This window comes from Patiria miniata, unplaced genomic scaffold, assembly GCF_015706575.1.
Source record: "Patiria miniata isolate m_02_andy unplaced genomic scaffold, ASM1570657v1 HiC_scaffold_27, whole genome shotgun sequence".
Taxonomy (NCBI): Eukaryota; Metazoa; Echinodermata; class Asteroidea; order Valvatida; family Asterinidae; genus Patiria; species Patiria miniata.
Window position 1 is genome coordinate 8,211,168 of NW_024037066.1, and position 23,467 is coordinate 8,234,634.

Below are 23,467 nucleotides of genomic sequence, written 5' to 3' on the forward strand. Positions count from 1 at the left end.
TTCGAAAAGTGCAGCTTTTCAAAAATATAACTCAGAAATTTTAAAGATAATCACTAGATTTCATTGCCTTACAATGTTACAATTTATTTAATCTTAGATTTTATATAAAATCATTGTTCCCTGTTACACTGAGCCTAAGCTTATTTCTGCATATCTTTACAAAACTATACTTTTTACAAAAAAAACTTACATTGTGTGGTTCATGATATGGATATTATCAAGCACTGCATCAATGATGCAGTACACATATGCATATTCATTATCTACATCAGGTATGCAAATACAGATGTGTGCATATTCATGTTCATACTGAGTTCATGTAACCTTCGTTTTGTAAGATTACCGCCACGTGACAAAAAACATGCAACTTGGATCCTGATTGTGAGAAACAGAAGCAAGAGTCTAGATCCCTGACTGCTTGCAATTTTTGTGATCAGAATAATCATTACAAAGCTGCTCATTATCACTAGTATCCAGCCATTTGAATGGGTGCCTGGTGCCCTTTTTGGCCTCCCATTTGTAAGTGAAATTATGCTATAGCTGAATTTTTATTTCAAAATGAATATAAAGAAAATGTTTTTTATACTCAGGAATAAAACGACAGCATGACAAAAAGGCTGAAATATACTTTTCTATTTCAGTCGATTCCGTCCCTTGCATTCTTCTTTTTCATGACACCGTTAAAAACGTTGGCCATCTTGCCCCCCAAAAAAGGACTATAGTATAGCGAACGATAGGCCATCACAAAGAAAGGAAATAAATAAATAACTGAAAATTAGACAATTAGTTACATAGGCCCTATATCTTTGGCACAATGAATATGCTGGAAATATTCAAGCGATAATTCTGTACATTCCATATTACAAGCGTTTTACAGACAGCCTACCAACACGTTGAACCTATTAGGGATACTGCTGTTTTCTTGATAACTTAGTCTGTAACTTGTACAATTTTGCCATCAGAAAAGAATTTCTGCAGGATCAATGAGGAACATAAAATATATAAAATTTTAAACAAAATCAATGCTGTTTCAAACTTTGCTATTAATTTCATTAATTTTTACCTTGTAATTGTATTGATTACAGCAATGAAGCAATTCTGTATGATAATTCTTAAATGTATTTTGTAAATAACATGATTTTTATGGCTAATTGATAAGCAATATTATCTTGTTTTGTGTCACAATTTTTTTTTTTTTTTTACAACTTGTTTACGAGTATGGTCTGACCATCTCAGGGTTTCTCATGATGACAGGCGGAGCAGATGGACTCCGTGCGCAAGTACCCCCTCAATGGTTACAAAGGGAGAGTTGGGGGAGACCACCCAAACAAGGGTCACATATGAAAGCCAGCTTCATAGGCAATTGATTAAATACAGACAAACATCAGGACTAACATACAGCCCACCTCGTCCCCCACTCTACTCCGAGGGGTCAGCAAGCACCTCAATGCTGCTCTCTGAGGCATGGGAGCCATTCTCTGTGAGACCGTTCTCCTCCGAGCTGAGACCGATCACTTCTCGGATGGTGTCAGGGAGTTCTGGGTAATCCACCAGCTGTAGGTAGATGGCTTCCGCTGTCTGGAGGATCTTGTCTGCGTCGATGCTGCAGGACAGCTCATTAACGTGCTGATTGTGGGAGGAAATCAACATCATGAGAAATTACAGATTTGATCAATTGTGATGCCTCACAGCAAAACCAGGCTGTTCCTGAAATCATTAAAATGGCATTCAACTGAAGCCCATCAATGTAAGAATTTGTAATGAAAAGATGTCTGATTTTTTTCCAACTTTCACTCGGGAGGTAACACACTGAGTATACAGTGTTTAGACGTCGGTGAAGGGCAAAACCTAATTTGATTTATGTCCGATTTTGCTGTTATATTTGTCTCTGTGTGATTCCATAATCAATCTTGCACCGTAAATTAAATTTACAACCAAGGAGTGAATTGTAAACTTAATTTTTTTGTTACTGGGAAGTGCCTGCTTTGTGCACGGGTTGTCAAGATTGAATAGTATCTGACTGTATCTGAAGTCCTGAACCCTTGCACGTGTCAGTGAAAAGATGTAGATAAGATGAAGAAGAATTCATAAATACTTCAAATGTGACAAAGCGAAGCATGTACTTTTCATGTTCAATTACAACGCTGATTTCTGCCACAAAATGCATGGGTGCCATGTAAATGATATGAGGGTGTAGAGACTTGCTCTGCATGAGTTAAATGAACATGACAATTTTTAAAGCCTACTTTTTCACAAACTTTTTTACAAAATCAGTTATAATTTAAAGCCAAAATTTTCTTGTTTTATAATCCTACGGCAATTGCCAACATCAATTTTTCACCAAAATGACCAATGCTTCCAACATTACTTCTTTTTAAAGCACAAGAGCCACATATTTTTTAAATTTCTGCAGTCTGTGCCCACCTTTAAGATATCGCTGAAGTCAAAGTTTTCCTTTTCTAGAAGATCCCTCTCACCGTCCAGAATGGCCAGACACATCAGGAAGTGGAAGTTCTTGCACGGGAGACCTGTCCACATAATCTGTAGTCATGGACAAATACACAAACAATGATTGCAACTTCATGTGGTGGATATGCTATATGGCTGGCGCTGCCATCTCATGTGATAACGCAAAGCTCCCTTCACTGTACAGTCTTAGCGACGACATATACCACAATATAACCGAACACACAATCACTATACACTCACAGCGGCCCCCGGCAATGGTGACAACATTGTGCCAGCTATTGTTCAGGCAATCCATCAAGGGGCACTTGAATTACATGACAGCTCACACAATGCTTTTGCCATTGAAGGGGGCTCCATAAATGTACAGTGATAACATGCTCATCATCCTGCTACAACTTGTGGTATAATGCGGTGGGATGGTTTGCCTTCAAAATGATCTGAGGCATAATGTGGTATTAATAAGCTAACACTTTTTGACACAAAAGAATAATTGATTTGTGGTCTCAAGTGATGTCAGTACAAATACACATGAAGCCAAGTCTGAAACAGGCGTCCAGAGCTATAGCTTAAGTGAGCATGAGCCTGAGTGGTATAGTCTTCATACAAGACTGGATATTCCAAGCACACCTCATGTGTGTACATTAGTTACAGTGCGCATGAGGTTTGCTCGGAATTTCCTGGGTAGCGTTGCTGAAGTTCCCAAGACTGTATTGATTATTCTTGTTGATAGTGACTCTCCTGCCACTTATGGTTTCTCTTGCTTGTCAGGGACCAGTTGTATTAGCGGAATAAAAAAACTAAAATCCACTCTTGGACCAAGACTATAATGGTAGTAACTGGTATTCATGGCCCATCATTGGAGTGATAAAAAAAATAAATAAACCAACAGCCAATCACAGCCAGCCTCTTTGAGCAGACTCGGTAGACTCACCTCCCATATTCTGCTGATGTTATCCATGGTGAACTCTCTCTTGAACCAGATGAGGAGCCATCGGAAGCAGAAATAAAGATTGCTGCATTCTTTGGATTCTGCTCGATAAAAAAAAAATTATGTATTACATCTCACTCCGGAATATTAATAATAACCGTATTCATAAAGCGCCTTTTCCAAAGGATACAAAGCACTAGGGGAGAATGCAACCAGAAACCTAAATGTGTCGAGCCATGATAGGAGCATGTTACTTCAAAACAAAATACAAATTACAGTCGAGTCTCAATATAAACTCGTTCGGACCTAGCCAAATTGTTATACCAGAATTTTGTATTAAGAGGAACATCAGTCCCATTCATTGTGCACATAAATGCACAGTCGGGACCAAGGCCTTATGTTTGTTATAACCAGAATGTTGTATTTACAGAGTTTGTACTAACGAGAGTCGACTGTTCAAGGTACGATTAAACAGATGTGTGTTTGAGAGTCCCTTAAACTGTTCGACTGATGAATACAAAAGACAAAAGCTCATTTTGGAAAACTAGGTCTTTCATCATGTTCATACGACTTCAAAAATATGTTCTGCGTGTGATTTTTGAACCAAAACATGGGCCAGAACAAGAAAAGGGAGCACTTGTTAGGATTTTTCACCTGAAATCTACTTCTACTTGTAAAACGTTGATTTTTGATGAATATTTATACAAATGAGCAAGATTTATCCTCAGCAAACTTACGGAGATAGCCGTAGAGCTTTGGATCAACAATCTGCATCATATTGTTCAGCTGCATCAGTTGATTCCTCATGCCTTCCTGCTCCATGTCAAAGTTCATGACCTGAGGTTAATGGCAATAACAACAAAGAATTGATTTAGAGACAACTTTTCACTTTAGTGTGTCAATGATAAAAACTGATGCCATGGCAGTAAAAGCACTCATTCATACCCAGCGTGGAACCCTTCTAATGTGCAAATAAAGAAGAAAAAATTAAACAAATGATGAGCAAAAGGCATGATTTTTTTTTCTCCAAGTTTTTGTCTCCGTTGTGAAAATACAATCATACATAATAGGTTCCCACCCCCTGCTTTCTTAAGTGAAGAATACGACAGCAGGACAGGGAACCAGCTTATCTCACTTTGCTGTCACCGTTCCACTGAATATCCCACATTCTGTGAAATGAATCGATTCTGAAATAATACAAAAGTCCTGCCGATACAGAGCCAGTCTTTTTTTATTATTATTATTATTATTAATCATTTCTGGTAATGAAACCAAGGATTCCTCAAAAGCGCCCTAGGCACTGTAGCTCGCAAGCCTGAAGAAACCTGTGGAGAGAAGACAATGAGAAGAAATTACAGTTTTAGAGGTGGGAGGAAAACCTCAGAAGAATATTCTGGGGGAAACCCATGGAATCAGGCAGGGACTGAAAACCCAATCCACATATTGGCCCAGGCGGGATTCGAACCCGGGTCACAGTGGTGGAAGGCAAGGAAAGTACCGCTACGCCAACCTGACTCCCGACTCTCCAAATCAAGAGAAGGTATCTGCTTACCAGTCCGTGGTCATCCAAGAAGCCGACTAGGCACCAGAATGCATCCACTTCCCTCTCCATGACCACGAGAATAGGAGCCAGCAGATCACTCATGCCTTGAACATAACCTGCCAACAAACCCCCAAAAAACAACCAAAATATTACATGCAGCAGAGATAATACATATGAAGCCTGTAGAATAGATTCTTAAAGATGTGATCCCCGTGCTATTTTCAAGTTTCACCTCAAAAAAGACATTTTTTTCAATTGCTTTTTTTACTAGCATTACAAAAAAGTAATCACTTTTAAATGAGACATCGAACAAACAAAAATCCACCAACATTTAGTTATTGAATTATTTCTGCCAACAATAATTCGGCTCTCGTCTGACAATATTTCGGCTCTCGTAGGACGGATTCATTTGTGCGCAACAATGAAAGCCCTTTTTCAGAGGGTTACAGACACCCAACTTGGAATGAAGTATTTTTTTCTTGAAAAAAATATACAAACTCAAAAATCAATTTTTTGAAGAGCACAGAGTGTGCAACTTTAGAGATCTTGCAGAGAAATCTAAAATTTATTAGCCGACCCAAAAATTGCCATTTGAGAACCATTCAACAAAAATGTACAGTGATATCAGCCAAATCATTATTTACTCTCAAGAAAATTGTTTTTTTTTCTTCAAATACTAGTACATGTAGCTCAACCTTACATCGGTATTTAAACTTTGTCCTCAATTGAGCCCTGAACTCTAAACCCTGACCACAAGTAAGACTGTCTTACAAATTTGACATAATTTTAAGAAAAGGTATGATTTTTAAATGGGGTACGATTGCAATGTGACTTCAGTTTCCCTCTGAAGGGTCCTTTTCACAATACAACACAGAGAGTTGATAACATTGAAGAAAACAAATGAAAGTTTTAAGTGAGTTTCAAATTCTCCCAGCTTGTGTAGATGCATACCAAGATCCATGTTGTACTGGCAATACGTCATGAGAATATCATGCAGCACTTCAATGTGTGGGTTGTGTTCCCCCATATAGAACGGATGTGTCCTGTCCGTGCGAATCACATCTTTTTCTGGAAACAAAGAGGGTTTGGGATAAAAGTAGTTTAAAATGAGCAACACAATAACTGTACTAGAGCTTCATATGCAATATTTCAATGAAGGAGAGAATTCCAAAAGTAATCTATAGTTTAGTTTTTGCATCTAATTTTCAATTTTATTCCTAATTTTTGTGAACCTGGTTTTTCGTGAAAATAGTTGCCTTGTTGTTTCCAACTGAATAAACTATCAAGATAATTTCAACACCGTTTTTCCCCCCATCAACATGATAACTAATAACACTACAGAAATAACATTTCACCAATAAAATGTTCTTCTTCTGACATAAAAAAGGCATTTTGGGGAATTTGTTTTGGCCGGTTTTGTCACTTTTGCAACATTTTATCTAACGAAACCATTAGTACATGTTCCATGTCATGCAACAAGTTGAAGCAAAGATGGATGAAATATGCGAAAGAAATTTGATGAGATCTTGGCTCATTTTCATGGCTCTGCTAACCACAGAATTCTGCGCTTACGATGGCCATTCTATGCTAACAGCGCTAGAAGACAAATTCTGCGCTAACCTTGTAAGCACAGAATCATTAGTTTTGAAATGTACGGAGGCACATTAGCTAACCCTCCCTTTGCTTAAGAGGTCACCAATGGTCAAAATTTTCTTCCTCACCACCTGGCCTACTGTGTACAAACCAATTGGGGTCTTGACCAATATTGACCCAAGTAATAACAAGGCTGACAATGCATGTTTCCATTGGAGGGTTAGTCAGAATTCCTCGCTAACCAGTGAAACATGATTACCGTTAGCATGGAATTGTGTGCTACAGTAAGTGGGGATTTGTGGCTAACAGTAAGCAGAGCCATGACCCTGGGCCCTGACCGAGGCGTGGTGTGTACCTGTGATGGACATACCTATGATGCACTTGTTGTCTCTGTGTTTACTGAATCTCTTCTCTTGCTGAGGAGTGACCGTCTTCCATTGAGCCTTCATACAGAAATATTCATCCCTGTGAGATTAATGACAACAAAATCACAGCAAGTTACAGGTCTGAACCTTAAATTTCGAAGCAGATAGGGACCATGACAAAACGCATCCTTCAAAATCAGCCACACATTTTTGCCATATAGCCTCAATCCTGCAACATCCTCCATTTTGCAACAAGATTTTTTGAGGATTTGGGAAGGTTAGGGTCAATACCAAAAAAGTTGCTAGGCAACAAACATGTTCATGCATGTTCCCAATTGGAACTGATTATAATCCCCCAAAAGTTTCTATTTATGCACAAACAGTATTTAATGTTTCTTAACCAGTGCACTAATGAAAGCCCTAGTGGGAGAGACACACCTCGTGAGCGTACAGGCTCACGGGGGCATGGGGCAAAGTATGCTATCGCACAGCGTTCAACATGTCCCTACCAGTGGCCTCCCCCAACTCTCCTATCGAAACACTTCCTTTATACAGACATAGCCAAATTATGAAAGGCATGCATAGGAAGTGATATTTTAGCCATTATGTTATCTCCATATTTAGCTGCTTTTAAAAAAAAATTGTTTCAAGTCCACAGCTTTAACTTGAGGGAGAGATGGAAATAGACTTACTCCTTGAGTTTCCTGAGAGCTGTCCTCTCTTTGCTGGTGGAGTTCCAGGGGTAATACTTGAGCAGAAACTTCCAGACTTCTCTCCTCAGGGATGGGACCAAACCCTTCCAGTACCAAGAAAAGTTCAAAGAGTAACTTAAACATAGTGGACACCATTTGAAAATATTTGCTAATGCCGAATCTAGGAACAACTTAAAATCAGAAGCATGTTATCAATATACTGAAATAACCAAATTTCAGCTCAGTAGATATACAGTTTGAGAAAACCGTGAAAAAGTATCTTCATTTTTCTCAATGCAAAGCATAAGATCCATTGGAAGAATGATGGTTTGGTCCTGACCATTCAGAGAAAATGATGGTAATTATCCTTTTTTTTTTAAATGGCAGCATAGGCTACTAGGCGCAGTGATAGCACAGGATGCATGATGCTATTATTCACTTACAATCATGTAGTATATGTCATATTTGACAGTTTCATTTGTGAATGTTTGCAAATGATGTCTATTTCCTTTAAACACACTTTTTTTCAGTTTTCAGTCAGTCGCTCAATCCATTTCACTCTCTGCCACTGAAGCAAGCTTGGCACTATCAAGCAACCGTTAAAAGCCATTTTTTTAAGAGATAGAAAATGGCCCTCTGAATGTACCCCTCTGAAAATCTTCCTCTGTAGCTCTGCGACATCGGTGACTCTTCCTTCCTTGTCAAGATGGCTGGCCCACTCAGCTTCCGTCAGAGGGGAACGTCTCTCCACGTCTGGCCTGGGTCCCAGTGGACTCTATTATTAAAATAAACACCAAAACAAACATACAAACGTTTATTTCAGCTCATCAGAAATAAAATGATTGTATTCAAACATTTGTGTTATACAGTTGGACCTACATACGCAACCTACAGCCATGCGCAACACAGTGTACATATGAGGACATTTGTATACAACGCAATGTATATGGGTAAGATATATGTAACGCAGTGTATAATAGTAGCTTTTTTATAGACTGGACATGGCCGTTCAAGCCCAATGAAATTACAGTGTCCAAGACACAATAATAACAATGCTAGCTGCAACTCATAAACTAAACACCACATTTTACAACAGCTGCAGCATAGTGTCGTACCACAGAGTGCAAGTAACAATTTCATGAAGCAGTTAGCTGAAAACTATGTGCTTAGCACAAATTGTCTTAGTACCAGTCACAAGCAATGGACACAGTGCATGGCAGATTGGCTGGTAACCCATTATTGCTTAACAAATATTATTTGTGCTTAGCATATTTCTGTGCTCGGCAACTCTGTGAAATTTGTACCAGTTGAGAGGTCAAAGGTCAAACCAATTGTAGACAGAGACTAAAGGTCAAGGGGGAAAAAAGGTCTAGTTTCTGCACTTCTATCCTCACCTCTGTTACCACCATCTCGTAACTCTGCTCGGCCTGTGAATTGACGGAGAAGATGCTGGGAAGGTCGGACATGAGCTCTGCATACTCATCGATTGGACGGTTGGCTGCCGGCGTCATGACAGCATCACGGAGGAAGTTGGTGACCTTGGAGAACCCGCCCAAGGTTATCGTGTATGGGTCCTTGAAGAACTTCTGATGTATGAAGGGGTAGGGGAAAAGAGAAAAACTACTTGGTTCAAATATTTGATATTTGGTTAAGGATGGGAATCAACGTTTGCTTTGGTAAACTTTCGCTGATAATTGTGTACACATTTGCGTATAAGCATTTGGTCAACACTTTGCAAACTTGCTATACGTGCAATCTCATATAGGAAAGAATCTGAGCACTTGTTATCGTAAAATGTATAAAGTCAACTTTCTGGGATGTGGTCGAGTAGTAAGGTGCTTCCAATGCTTCGTAAATGGAAATGGATGCACGCACAGACATCACTGAATCTTTGTAAAATAAATGTGGTGGGCAGGTCGTCCAAATACAATTTTGGGTACAGTTTAAGTATTTGGGAAAATTAGGAAACTTTTTTGCTGTTGGACGGGTTTAGCAAATGGTACATCAAAGTACATGTACAGGTGCCAGCATGTACTGTAACACACCTGTTGGTCTGATTGGAATTCGTGTAGCTCTGAGTATGCACATGCCATGAATACATGTATGTGCTCAACATAAGATCTTTACACTCAAAGTATGCTGAATGTCTTATTTGAAAACACTTTCTCAATGTTTTTTTGTTTTTTTGAATTAGTAAAACGTTTGTGTTTAAACAGAAACCTGATAAAAGGTTGCCTTTTTTGAGAGCCAATAACAAAAGAATTCAACTTTAGGTTACTTGGAAGAGATGTGAAACCGAGACAAAAGTTGCAGACTCTCTCAAAGTTGTTACTGGAAAGAATACTGTTAATGTACATTTAAAATTCCATCCGAGAATATTGTTTCTTCTTCTTAAAAAGGCCTGTTTGTTACAAAGTTTAAAATGTGTAATCTACTTAGCGCCTATCTCCCGTAACAGATAATCTTTGGTTGATATACCAAGGAGAAATGCATATTTTTGTAGGTTTCCGTGTATAAACTTACCTTAATTCCAACTCCTACAAAGTACAATGCATTCTTGGCACTGAGAAGCGAAGAAAGCAATAAGGAATGATTTGCGAGATTGTGCCTTGCCCTAGCGAAGTCGTAGCTATCAATGCCAACCCTTCCCAAAGATGCCCGGGGTTTCTGCAACATCCTTGACCCCAGTTTCAACTTTGGATGGTTCTTTTGGACAAGTCGTTGGCAAACTTCAATGCTCTTCTCCGGAGCAAAAACTGGAATTGGGGTGGCAACCACTGGCGATTTTGAGACTGGGTAGTTGTTGGCAATGCGGGGGGCAAAGGTGAAAGGTGAAAAGGTCACAACTGTTGGGTGACAGGGTGTTGTTGATGATGACGTTGTCCTTGACGGTGACAGTTCATGTTCAGGACCTTCTGGAGGGTGGTCGACGTAGCATCTGTTGTCGGCTGCCTCAATGATGTCCCATTCATCACTCTCCTGGGGCTTGGGTTTCTTGAGCTCAGGTTTTTCTTGTTTTCTTCCCTCATCAGTTTTTTCCGTGGAAAAGACAAATCGTTTGCGATTTCTTTTGCCCTCTGCCATTGCGAAAGATGTTGAAAAATGAAGCTGTTGGATTTGATTTCCACTTGTGGCCGGTATGCGTGTAATCTTTAATTCTAGCTGGGTCCTATGGACTTCTGCCTTTGGATCCCTGACTGAATCCTCTGTGGAAAGTTTTTTACAAGTCGCAAATTGGAAACGGGAGTGGGGGAGAGGTTTCAATCCTATTTTGAGCTCGGTTGTAAATTGTCTCCACAGCCTCGGTTACGGACAGGATGTTTTCCAAATTCTCCCGGCCCTTTGCCTTATTAGTAAGATTGGTGGTCTGATTACCAGTGCAAAGTGTGGCCTTCAATTCGAGTACCACCGTCTTCCCTGGTGCCCCACCTTCCACTTGCAGTACTAATGGAGTGATTCTCAGCTGCTGTTGTCGCTTCTTTCGCAACTTGCCTAGCCAACCAGAGGTCTGCTTCATTTGAGCCCCACTGTCTTCTTGACACTTAACGCCATACCAATTCCCAGAACTCTTTCATCAAGCTTATTCAACAAAGAGGATCTCTTTAAACCCAGCCAACAATGATTGGTGATGGGTTGGACCATATACAAGGGGGCTGGTCCACACAAGATGATAAGCCCCCAGTATCAGTCTGTGCCAGCACAATGAATCAGAGTCACTAATATTTCCCCCCCCCCATACCATTTCAATCCTCCCCACCCCTCAGTGAATTGTCTGTTTATCACAGGAAGGGGTTGAATCCAATAGAGTCAGTGGAGTGTGAAACCAACCAATAGGCAATCTTCTTTTTATTACTTTCAATGGGCAGTGCCTGTGCTTCAATCTGCTTTTATTCACCACACTAAACCCAAGTCCCTGTATTTCATTTGGGCATTCATCAGGTAGGGGTTTCAGATTAAGATATAACATGGAGTGTCAAGGCCTAGCCCGTTAAGAGCATCGCACCGGACTCGTGCTCTGGTGTTTGAGAGGCAGAATGTGGGTTCGAGCCCTGGACACTTGTGCCCTTCAGCAAGGTACTTAACCATTTTTGCTTCGTCCTTCGGATGTTTATGCAATGCACATAAAAGAACCCAGTAACACTTATCGCTAAGAGAAGGGTTTGCCCCAGTGTTTCTGGCCTCCTCTTAAAACTCCCCTTCGGAGCATTAGGAGAAGAACCTTCCAAGTACCAAGTAACAAATAAAATGTTACTAAATTAACATCCAGACACCAGTAGAACATCAAAAAAAATATTTAAAAAAATGGAATAACAGGTCTGTAATGGTTGTCAATATACACATCACATCTAAACCTGATTTACCATTTTTGTTGTTGTTTGTTGGTTGGTTTTGAAGGGGGGGGGGGAAGAGGGCACATAGTTTGAAATTATAACTGCTTCGGTAGAGGCCCACTCCAAAGATGTAGAAAGTATGCTAAAAAATATTATAAACTTAGTTGCTTATTTGAAAAACTGTTTCACTAATCAGTCCATTTACAAAACAATCTACTCACATTTGGTTAATTAATAATAAATGCTACACATGACATGAAAAATATCTTTTACTCAATTATTGGTATCATACAATTTGTTCACAATCACTATAAATAGCTGTCAATCCCATGTCAATCACATGGCAAGCAGGCTGAAGTCAAGTAAACTATTCACATGGACTTTGGCAAAGACATTCCTTTGTAATTGTTGAATCCTCTGTTGAAATTATTCTTTCCATTACACTCACAAACATTCATTATTTGTATACTAATACATTGAAGAATCGATACATCCCTTTTGGAATCTGGATTACTACAAAGGTGTCAATTATCGTACTTACATTGGCCGAGGTTTCTCCCATGATCTTGAGCTCTGTGAAGGATTGTGAGAGAGCGTCAGTGTTGTGAGGTAGGACAATCAGTAGGCAAGAATCTGTCAAACACCTGAGGAAAAAAACAGAGTGAGGACATGATTTTTTTTTAACCTCTATATAAATATTAAAACAAAGTATATCAGATAAATGACTGAAGATTGTTGTGCATTCAGGATTGATCCATACACCATAATGCAGGCATCAATGATATTTTCATCCCTCAATACACCAGACTTTGGAAATCATTTCCTAACAATATTTTGTAAAGGATTAAAATTCCTGTGAAAAGGAACATTCTTTAATTTATTTTGGGTGAGCTTCGAAGAGAACTTTTCTATAATTGTAGAAAACGAATTAAGAAAAAAGGACTACACTATGTTCAATTCCCAAAGCATTTCTGCTTTCAAAACTCTTGAAAAATCCTAAACTGTGCATGTTCAATATTGCACAATCTTTCTATTTAATACAAAATGTGTAACAGTAGACATTGGTAGACCTGTGTAAAGTAACGTCGTAAATCCAGGGGTGCATCCCACATCTGCAAACAATGCTATCGATTGCCAACATTGCCAAACAATTTCCCATTGGATATATGCACAAAAAGTTCACGAACATTCGAAATGTTTGTGCTAATGGAACGCGGCCCTAGTGTTGGATTCTGACAGATTATATGCAGTTTGGGATAAAACTTTTCTCAAAGCCGATATTGAAAGTTGTGTTTTAAACCAGAGGTAGGATAATTTACGTGGAGATGGTGACGTGTTTGTTCAGCTCTCTTATCAGTGCTGGACTGCCGCCCTCGTGGAAGTGCAACGGGGGGAGAGAGACGCTATCCTTTAGGATAAACATGAGGTACGACCAGCCCAGGCCGGGCTTAGACCGTCGGATCTTCTTGGTGTCAACCAGCGGGAAACTCATAGCATAGCGGCTGCGTCGGCTGGGCTGGGCCACGGTTACACTCTCTGGTTGGGGAGAAAATAAACACTGATTGTGACCACTGAAGTCCGCAGTTCAAAATCTGTGACCTATGCTGTGAAAATGCACCAGGAGCTGCAGAACTGAATTTTGGAACTTGATAACTCCAAGAAAAAATGAAGATGTATATGGCAAGTCTTGATATCAATGAATGCCTCTGATAATTCACTTATTCATATCCTTATTTCCCCACAAAATTTGAATCCTTTTTCAAATGGCTACTTTTCCAGTTTGGGAGATATTATTCGTTTTAGGGGTGGTCTTGTTTGGGTGAGAATTTCTCAAAAAGTCATTGGTCAACCGAGCAAAAATTGAACAGAAACTGAAAGCCAACATGACGATCATCATTTTTCTGTGTAGCTTGAACATCTGTGAGAATTTTGAGTATTATAAAGAGAATTTTGAAGTATGGAGATTTTAACACTGGTCTCTATTGGAATTTAGTTACTTGTAGGGGCTTTAAAATTGTCTGGGCATTGTCATTTGTACAACATATCGGCAAGCACACATACATTGGGGCTATTTTTGTTGTACATTTATATTAAGTCCATAAGTGGACGGCTGTATTGTTGCCTAATGCCATGACTTTGGTGGCCGGATCCAGCCAATGTGTGTCCATAGTCTTAATCCACCAAAAGCAACGCCTTCAGGTAGTAAGGAGGTTTAAGCCAACAAATGGAAAACCCTTGAAAATCCCTGCAGAAAACATTGCAAATTAATGACCCTTTTGCACTACTGGATGATTTTTTCAACACTTTCACACTAGCAAGAATCCCAAGAGGCTCTACCCGGGCAAAAAAACCCCAAACTTTACAGCCGAGTGTACACACCGGTGATAGTGTGAATGGTATGCTTTGCCTACCCGTGTTCAACGGGATCTGGTTACGCATACGGTGAACACATCACTGGACACAGGTAGGCAAGACAAAAGTGTGCAAAGGTCTCTAGGTACATTTCTTGCATGGTTTTAGAAGATGTACCTGTGGTCTGACTGTTTTCTCTCTGGTAGCTGACCGTGTTGACCACTGTCCAGTCTGTGTCCGGTTTCACCATTTGGGAATTCTCCATGTCCCTGATTGGGTTCCACTCAACATAGGCTCCATCGCTCTGGAAAACAGACGAGTATAAAATGACGTGCAGAGTTAGGTTGAATACGTCACAATGGCTGCAGGAATTGTTATAAACATTACAAGGGAACAAACCCTCAATGTGATGTGTCTGTCAGATTTTTTACATTCCCAAAGCTGCTACAATCTAGGAAAACAATTCATTCTTTTTTTCTTTTCTTTTTGGAACCCGGCGTCCTCTCTGGTTTCAAATAGGAAATATGGAAATACTCTTTCTTTTTGGCCCCAAACTATAAGAGTTGATGTTGCTGAAGAACACTGGAGCCATATTGGGCCAAAACCCGGTAGCGCTGTGCTTTGTCAAATATCTCAGTATTCACTTGTTCACAAATATTCAAGTGTATGCAATGCACTGATTAAATTTCACTTGCAACACGCATCAGCCTACACTGAATGCACCGCCGCGGTCAGAAATGAAATAGGCTGGAAGTTGGGATTTGCATGCACCTGTCAAAAATTGACAATGAGCTTATTACTGTATTAAGAACATCATGTATGCATTGATATACATACATTTATGCTTTGCGAGGTAACTGACTAGCTGATTTTTGAAATTTAAGTATGAGTTTGGAAGAGAGGGGGAGATTAATTTACCTTTCTGGTTACTTGGATCTTTCCTCCAAGTAGGACATCGCCAGCCTCATCCTGAGTTGTGTGGATAAATACGCCTCCTTGTTCAAACAAAACCTGGGTCTGGATGGGTTCAAATTGTATCAAAAGGTCATTACAATAATTTTGCAAAAAGTTAAGGTTTTGTGCATATTGTTTCCAATCCATACAATACTGGACGATATCTTTGTGTCTTGTATTGTAGGTATTTCAGCAGGTATTTTAGAAGAAAAACTAAAAGATAAAGTGTTTACAAATGTTACAAAACTCCACAGAACACCAATGGTGCAACACATACAATGGTGCAAACCACATACAATGGTGTAAAAAACGATGAAATCGTTTCAACTAAAGTAACACAACACCAACCTCAACCATTCAACTTTCAAATTTATACAAAATAGATAGTGGATATTTTGCCGGAGGTAATGACGGCAAACTAACGATTACTAAAGGTTTGCCGGCGGCAATCCATATCAACAGAGGGCGCTGTACTCTTTAAAATAGGGCTGAATTATAAGATGTATTAAATTCCCACCAAAAGTTGTATAGCACGTTTGGTGTAATGGTTAAGCAAAGGCTCTAATAAACGGGATGACTCGCGTTCGATTCTGACCGCACCACATTTTTAATGTTTTTTTTCTCATCCCCAAATAAGTAAGAATATTCTTCTTTTATTATTTTAACATGTCTCAAACATTTTTTGCAGAGTATTACATTTTCTTTTTCAGATTTGTGGCTCTGGAGGATTTTTTTTTAAAGGGAAATAAACTTAGTCCGAAATTATAAAATGGTCTGAATCCCATCTTGTGAATACGAGGTAACAACGATAATTTTGGCATGGAGCCAGACTAAAACTTTTCACCGGAAAATGTTTTAGTAAAAAAAAACAGTACGAAGTGGCTATCGTTACGGCACTCGTTGTTTAGCGCCCTCTACGATATTTGTTTGATACGCACGCGGGTATATAATTATTTGTTTCCCCGCGTTTTATCGAGCAGTGCGCCAGCTCAGCCGATAGAGGGTAGGATTTTGCACCGCGAGGTTGCGGGTTCGAATCTCAGTTTTGCACTCGAATTTTTTTCCTTTTCTAACCTGAGGCTTTGGAGGATTTTTTTTAAAAGGGAAATAAAGTCCGAATTTCATAAAGTTCAAATTCACTTTTTTCCTTCTAATTTTATATTTTCTTGTCATGTTTTTTTATAAAAGTTGCCAGGTTGCAGTCTACCGTAACGATAGAAAATGGGAAATGCGTTACGGCTGCCGTAACAATAGCCACTGCGAAAACAGTAACTGCGCATGTTCAGTGCATATCTGGCAAACTAACGTTTACTAAAGGTTTGCCGTCTCCGGCAAAATATACACTGCCTACAAAATAAACAAATCAATCAATCACCAAAAGTCAAAATTTGAAAAAGCCTAACATTTTTAGGCTTTTTCAAATTATAGGGTTAGGGCCTATAAAAAAAATAGTACAAAAATATAAAAAATACACCCATTATCTTACCTCGGAACTTTCTGATGCCAATGCCATAACTGTGCTAGAGATATTATCTTGACCAAATACACGTTAACTGGAAACCGTTTCCTGACATTTGATATTAATAATGGGCATGAAAATGATGTTTACAAACAGATGCAGGTGTGATGACACGGCATAGACCTCATCCTCACATGATACTGCGTGATGTGTTGGCGCGACATAAAGGGCGCCACCATTAGTCACGGTACGTGTACATCCCGAAAGCTAGTCTGATTTCAAGACGTTGCGAATAACACTAGCAGATGAGCGGACGAAATGAGGGCACGCCAAGAAATAATAACAAACTTGGAACACAAATGAATCCAGGAACCGCATTCTTTAGAAATACATGTAGTACCATATTCTGACTTTATTCTTAATAATTGATATTGACAGTGATAACACACAGTCCCAAATAATATTTCACATTTCTTGATAAAAACGTTTTAAAAAAGTGAAACATACTGCAAATTTTAATTCCAGATAGAATACAGTTTCTAATGAAAGTAATGTTTCTTGCGCTAGGATGCCAGCAAACACTGCTGTAGGAAAGAATGCTGCAACCTGACGCCAATTTTTTCTTCATACTGTATATCATCTTAAAGGTCAGTCATTGCAAAAATGTTGAAAAGATATGAATCTGGGACTGAAAAATATTTCTTATTTCGTTAGGAAATACTTTCTTGACTCCATCTTGGATACTACATTCTTTCCATGTTGTAAGATTTTTTTCCATTTTTTTTCTAAGTATGCGAACGACTTATTTTATTCTGAATGTGCACAAAGCCATAGCGTCCTTGTGCGAGTGTGGGAGTCGTTGACAATGTGCTTGAATGTCTCTCCCAGTGGTCTCCCCCAACTCTCCCTTTCCTGCAGTTGAGGGGGTATGCACGGAGATGCACCTTTGCATGGGTGTCAGGGCGACTGGCCGGGCACTGCCTGCGACACCCAGAGCTGCCCGCTAGCAAGGTCATCATCTGGGAACCAACCCATGGGAGGATGAATCGTGGGCGCCCGTACAAAACCATGGTGAAGACCAGGCTGATGGAGGACAGTGGCGCCGCAACTGCAGATGATCTTGGGACACTGATGATGGAACAGGACATGTGGCGTGTCCGTCATCGTGCCCGACACAAGTAGTGAAGCTGCAGTCGACTGATGATGATGATGATGAGTGTCAGACGTATGGTGGCAATCATTGGTCCCACTTTACCCTCTCTCTTTGTAACAGGCAAGGGGGAGGTTGACAAGGAGTCTATGCAGTGCTGATAAATTTTATTCTGATCAATTTGCAAATTATTCCCCCTCAGTTGTGTCTGGAAATGTTCTGGACTGCGGAGCGCAGACCTTCGATAGTCAATATTTCAGTAAAACACTAAATACTACCTCGTCTCCCAACCACCTATTGTAATATTCAGAGATGCTAGAAAGATACGATCATGTTTGATGGAAGAATCTGGCACTCTTATTTGATAATTTCCTCAGTCTTGTGGGGCAGTTGAACCCTCTGAGCGAAGGTCTCTGCTATCAGCAGTGGCACTACCAGTGTGGCCTCTCCGTAGATCTGAGAGGAGAAAATAAAAATAAAATAAAACCTTGATTATTGTCCACACACACCCATATCCTTCAAAATTCATGGGGGGGGGGGGCTGGTGGCGTCTTATTTGCCCTCATTTTATACTAAGGCTGATATACCAGCGTCAAGGGTTTATGATTGGAGAGGAGGTTAGTTTCTTGCTGAGTTACCTTGACTGGGGTTGCTGAGGCCTTGATTTTTCCCCAGGATATTGCCTCGTCCGGACGAGCACCCGAGTCAGAACCATCAAATTCGCTCGCAACGTTCACAAAGACTGAAAAATCGGCTCCATTCCGCTGTAAAACAAATCAACATAAAGTTGGAGCTTGGAGTGACCTGAAATATCGTAAAAATAAGCAGGCCTTATGTTTTGATCTTAGCAAAATATTTCTCAAAAAAAATATATTATAAATTAAAAAAAAACCCAAAAAACTCTAGAAACAGAAATGCCAGGCCTTCTAAACTGTTCAATTAAAACAAAAAATGATATCATGAAAAGAAGTGAAGTCTTATTGAAGTTAGCTTTGATCACAAAACCTAGTTGAAACTCAAATATTGTTATTATTATTATTATTATGCTCCTATGGTTTGACGTACCATCAAGTTGGCATTGCAGATATGGTGCTTGACTAGTCCGCCTCCTAGTATGATCATGCCGGTATTTGCTGCAAAGACGGCCTGGCTGTTCATCAGTCGAATATCTAAAATAGGAAACAATATTACAGTGAACAAAGAAAAATGAACTATGGCGGGACTAGAACCCACAACCTGCAGATTCGTGCACACATGCTCTACAGACCAAACGGCATAGCTTAAAATTGGTCTCAAAATTTGTCTGGTTTTTCTTTAGTTGGACATCTAATGGGAAGAAACTGTATTACAGATTTTGAACCCAGAACACATAAATTAAACCACATCCCACAGCGAATCTATCAACCGAGTCATTAGGCTCCACAATGGCTGTATCAAATATGAAAAACAAATTTACAAAAGATGGCCACACTTGTCATACATCAGATATCTAACACGAAGACATTAATTAACACTGAACAAAAACGGAAGGGACCATGATGGGACCTGAACCTCAATTGGATTTCTACGAGGGATAAATCTTCCTATAATAAACATAGGGAAGACACGGGATATGAACCTGTAACCTCCACATAATTACACAGGTGCTCTATCAACCCATTTAGCAACAAATCCAAAGTCTTCATCTCTGTTTATATGAAATGCAAAAGTGATTGAACAAGTCTGTGAAATTCGGGATTTAGCTATTTCACCTTCAACGATGTCTAGAATCAGACCGGGCTTCTTGTAGGAATGGAAGAACAGCATATCGCCGATGGAGCCGTCGGTAATCGCTGGACAGAAAACTGGAATGTTGTTCTGCAAATGGAATTGGGGGAGGCAAGAAAAAAATCACTTCAATAAAACCTCACAAACAGAGTTCAGCATAGATAATTTATCTAACACAGGGCTGGAGTGCAAGACTACAAGTTTCTGAACTATACAAAAAGAGCAATCTACAACTATTTTATGACACTAATTGATCAATATAGCAACTTTGCAGAACACTGCGTGTGTGTGTAAGACAGGCTACATTTGTAGTTGTATTGCTTACCTTGTACGCCCAATAATACACAGAGTCTGGGTGGTTTATCTCCTTGCCTAGCCTGGCAATCATACGTGAGGGTGTCCAACGCATGCCCTACCAGGAAAAAAATTGGGAAACAAAAAATGTGTCAAAACTGACAAAAAATTACATTTTTTAATCCAATAATCCCTCCTACCCCCCCCCCCCCAGCAAGCAGATGTCTGCACTGCTAAGCAGAAGGTCATAGGTTCGAGTCCCACTTAAGTAAGCTCATGACTTTTTTCCTTGCACACCCTCGCAAGTGTACAAACGTCAAGAAATCCAAACGCCTGAAAATACGTACAAACATCTAGACCAAGATTCTCAGTACCTGTGTGTTCTGTTCCTCCAACATATCATCAAAGATCTTCATGATCCAATCTTCAAACTTGGTGTAGTTGTCGTTGGGCATCAGCAGGTTACCGATGCGGTTGATGCCCTTTGACCTGAGCTGTTGTCCCGGCAGGCGGAAATCACCGAGAAACGTCGGGGCCAGGCACTTGATCAGATCTTCCTCTATACCACCTGCAGTGGTCACTATGACGTCCACCTATAATTATACACAAGTTCAAGACTGAAATAAATACGTCTGTGGGAAAGAATTTGATAGGTGCCTGTCACATGTCAGGTCACATGTCAGGTCACATGGCAGGTCACATGCCAGGTCACAAGTAGCAGGGGATGAACCATGACAAAGGAGATTAAGTAACATTCACAGGTCCGGTAAAAACACCTGGTCTACTATAAGTCTACCCTCTGATATCGATAGTCTACAATTCCTGTCTTAGCTAAACTTTTGTAATTCTTAATTGTTTACAATGTAGTAGGTGCAAGTGAGAACTTCTTATTAGACCAACTTCCCTGAATGATCCGTCTTCAATTTTGAATTTTTAAAAAAAGTTTATAAATCATTTTTTTTTTAATATTGTGCTGTTTTGTGCTGTATACATGATCCTATACTTTGTTGTAATTTTATGCTTCTACTCCTTTTAACTGCTATTGAACAATTTTTAATTCCTGTAAGTGTAAACGTGGTTATATCAGCGACTCTTTTGTGGCTGCCTACCTCGTGTTTTTATTTGAATAAACCAGAATAATAGTTCTTTTGCAAGATGTATACAGTAAACATGCAATGTGTTTATATACAAATAATGAAAGCTGACGAGTGCATTGGTAATAGTAATTTGAATAGAATATTCCATCAGTCACCAAATGAAATCATCCTTCCATTGCACTAATGCGAAACATTCATTATTTTTTTATAAACACCTGAATAAATCCTTATCATCTGATTGATCAGAACCACCGATAGTGTGACCGTGCAATGGAACTTCTATTTACAATGGAATAGAACTTCGATTTCGGAATGCGGGCGGTACATGTGTTGGGATAAATAATTCAATGACAAGCAATCAACAACCCGCCAATCAGATGACGGGAATTTATTCAAGCGTTGTGTAACACCCACCAAGTTATGCTGAGCCAAGAAGCGCAGGTTCTCCCTGAGGCCAGACGATATCAGATTGGAGGTGTAACCCAGGAAGATGGTACAGTTGGTCTTGGTGCGATGGACGGGATTCAGCTCTGTTCCTAGCGACACCTCCTCCTCACTCAATGGTACTGCCTTCTTGTCCAGCTACAGAAAACAAAGAGGTAAAAAACAATGGTGACACTACGCAATACAGGAAAGTACACTGAATCAGGATTGAACCCTCCTGGGTGACAAGCTAAGTATGGGACTGTTATAAGCCCCAAAATGTGGTTCTAATGCCATGATTGAAATTGGGGCTCAGCTGGTTATTAATCAGAACAAAATTACATTCTGTACGTCTAGATGTCTAGTTATCCTGTAATATTCAGGCAAAATTAGCACTTAGCAGAGAGTTTGTCGAAAACAAACTGCAGGATTTTTCTTGAGGTCATGGGTCATGCACCTTTGACCTTTAAGTTGTCCTGGTTATTAACCAGGTAAGTACCTTCCATAGTGAACATCAAGTGAAAAGAGTCTCAATTTTGATTTCTTAGAGGCAACTTTTCAGTGTGGCTCACGATACAGAGGAAGTTCAGTATTTGAGCCACAATTATGGGGCTAGGCCTGTTATATGCTAACCATCTTGTTTATCTCTTCAACGGCCAACCCAAAGTTGGTAGCCTGGAATCCACTCGTCCGGTAGCTCTTCAGCAGCTTGTGATAATCGATGCCCTGGTTGAAGTCATACCCACGGACGGGAACGGAATCTGTCGGCATGTCTTCACTGGGAACGAACAATGCGTCGGCGACACATTGTGGTAGTCCCTCGGGCAGCGTCTGCTTGTTGGCCATTTCCTCCTCCTCGTTTATGTTGTTTGGTTCTGCTGTTTTGACTGTTGACGGGTTTGTGTTGAAGAGTGAGTCGCATTCGCTTTTGTGCATCAATTCAATTCAATTCAATTCAGTTGACATTTATTTAGCACTCTCCAATAAACCAATACAAAGTTGGATAATGTAAGGCCACAAAAAAAAAAACACGTTTAGCGTCCCCGCCCACTTCCTTTTTTGGAGGCGGCCTGTTTTTTTTTTAATTGCAAAAAACCCTGAGATCAAATTTTTAATTTTTTTAAAGGCAGTGTATATTTTGCCGGAGACGGCAAACCTTTAGTAAACGTTAGTTTGCCGGATATGCACTGAACATGCGCAGTTACTGTTTTTTTTGTACTTCAAAATTCTCCGGTGACAAGTTTTAGTCTGGCTCCATGCCAAAATTATCGTTGTTATCTCGTATTCACAAGATGGGATTCAGACCATTTTATAATTTCGGACTTTATTCCCTTTAAAAAAAAATCCTCCAGAGCCACAAATTTGCAAAAGAAAATGTAATACTCTGCAAAAAATGTTTGAGACATGTTAAAATAATAAAAGAAGAATATTCTTATTTATTTGGGGATGAGAAAAAAAAAATTAAAATGTGGTGCGGTCGGAATCGAACGCGAATCATCCCGCTTACTAGAGCCTTTGCTTAACCAGTACCACTACACCAAACGTGCTACACAAGTTTGGGTGGGAATTTAATACATATTATAATTCAACCCTATTTTAAAGAGTACAGCGCCCTCTGTTGATATGGATTGCCGCCGGCAAACCTTTAGTAATCGTTAGTTTGCCGTCATTACCTCCGGCAAAATATCCACTACCTTTTTTAAACAGTGTGTGCGAACGTGTGCATGCAGTGCAAACAACCTGTCAACCAAAACACCCGCTCACACAAACCAGTACAACTACAAGAATCAGGGCCCCTCTGGCCGAGGTTCCCAATGTACAAAAGTATAGCCGGCCCACACAATCTTATCAATATCATGCAGTCATAAAGTAGGCCTACCCGATACCAAAAGTACGTCTACTTACCATGGCTCGCTCTCTAGCTCTGGACTCGCCGCGCCGCGCGCCGGCCGGCACAGCTTCTAGGAATAAGACTTCCGATGCACGCAAGCTGCATGCGGCTGCCTAGCAATGTATTTGGGTACCAGCCTATCACTGCTTTTTGGACTAT

General features: G+C 39.9%; 2 protein-coding genes across 3 annotated transcripts; both read right to left on the reverse strand.

Moving 5' to 3' along the window:
* Positions 1-58: 58 nt before the first annotated feature.
* On the reverse strand, positions 59-16,900 carry LOC119734166 (TBC1 domain family member 15-like). 2 transcript variants are annotated; one of them, XM_038207513.1, is made up of 15 exons: positions 16,714-16,900; positions 15,192-15,290; positions 14,451-14,577; positions 13,241-13,457; positions 12,463-12,565; positions 8,985-9,176; positions 8,237-8,365; positions 7,591-7,694; positions 6,889-6,998; positions 5,892-6,008; positions 4,950-5,056; positions 4,135-4,234; positions 3,401-3,498; positions 2,425-2,541; positions 59-1,626 (listed from the first exon to the last, which is right to left on the reverse strand). In XM_038207513.1, exons 1-15 carry the CDS (start codon positions 16,738-16,740, stop codon positions 1,420-1,422), a joined length of 1,854 nt encoding a protein of 617 aa, XP_038063441.1. In that variant the 5' UTR covers positions 16,741-16,900; the 3' UTR covers positions 59-1,419. The 2 variants fall into 2 exon arrangements, with proteins under 2 accessions (XP_038063441.1, XP_038063442.1); XM_038207514.1 differs by having other exon boundaries at positions 6,904-6,998; positions 16,714-16,899.
* Positions 16,901-18,024: 1,124 nt separating this feature from the next.
* Positions 18,025-23,425, reverse strand: LOC119734168 (deoxyhypusine synthase-like). The gene is made up of 9 exons (XM_038207515.1): positions 23,323-23,425; positions 22,051-22,304; positions 21,409-21,576; positions 20,272-20,490; positions 19,929-20,015; positions 19,588-19,693; positions 18,902-19,005; positions 18,475-18,600; positions 18,025-18,292 (listed from the first exon to the last, which is right to left on the reverse strand). Exons 2-9 carry the CDS (start codon positions 22,261-22,263, stop codon positions 18,194-18,196), a joined length of 1,122 nt encoding a protein of 373 aa, XP_038063443.1. The 5' UTR covers positions 22,264-22,304; positions 23,323-23,425; the 3' UTR covers positions 18,025-18,193.
* Between the last annotated feature and the right edge of the window lie 42 nt (positions 23,426-23,467).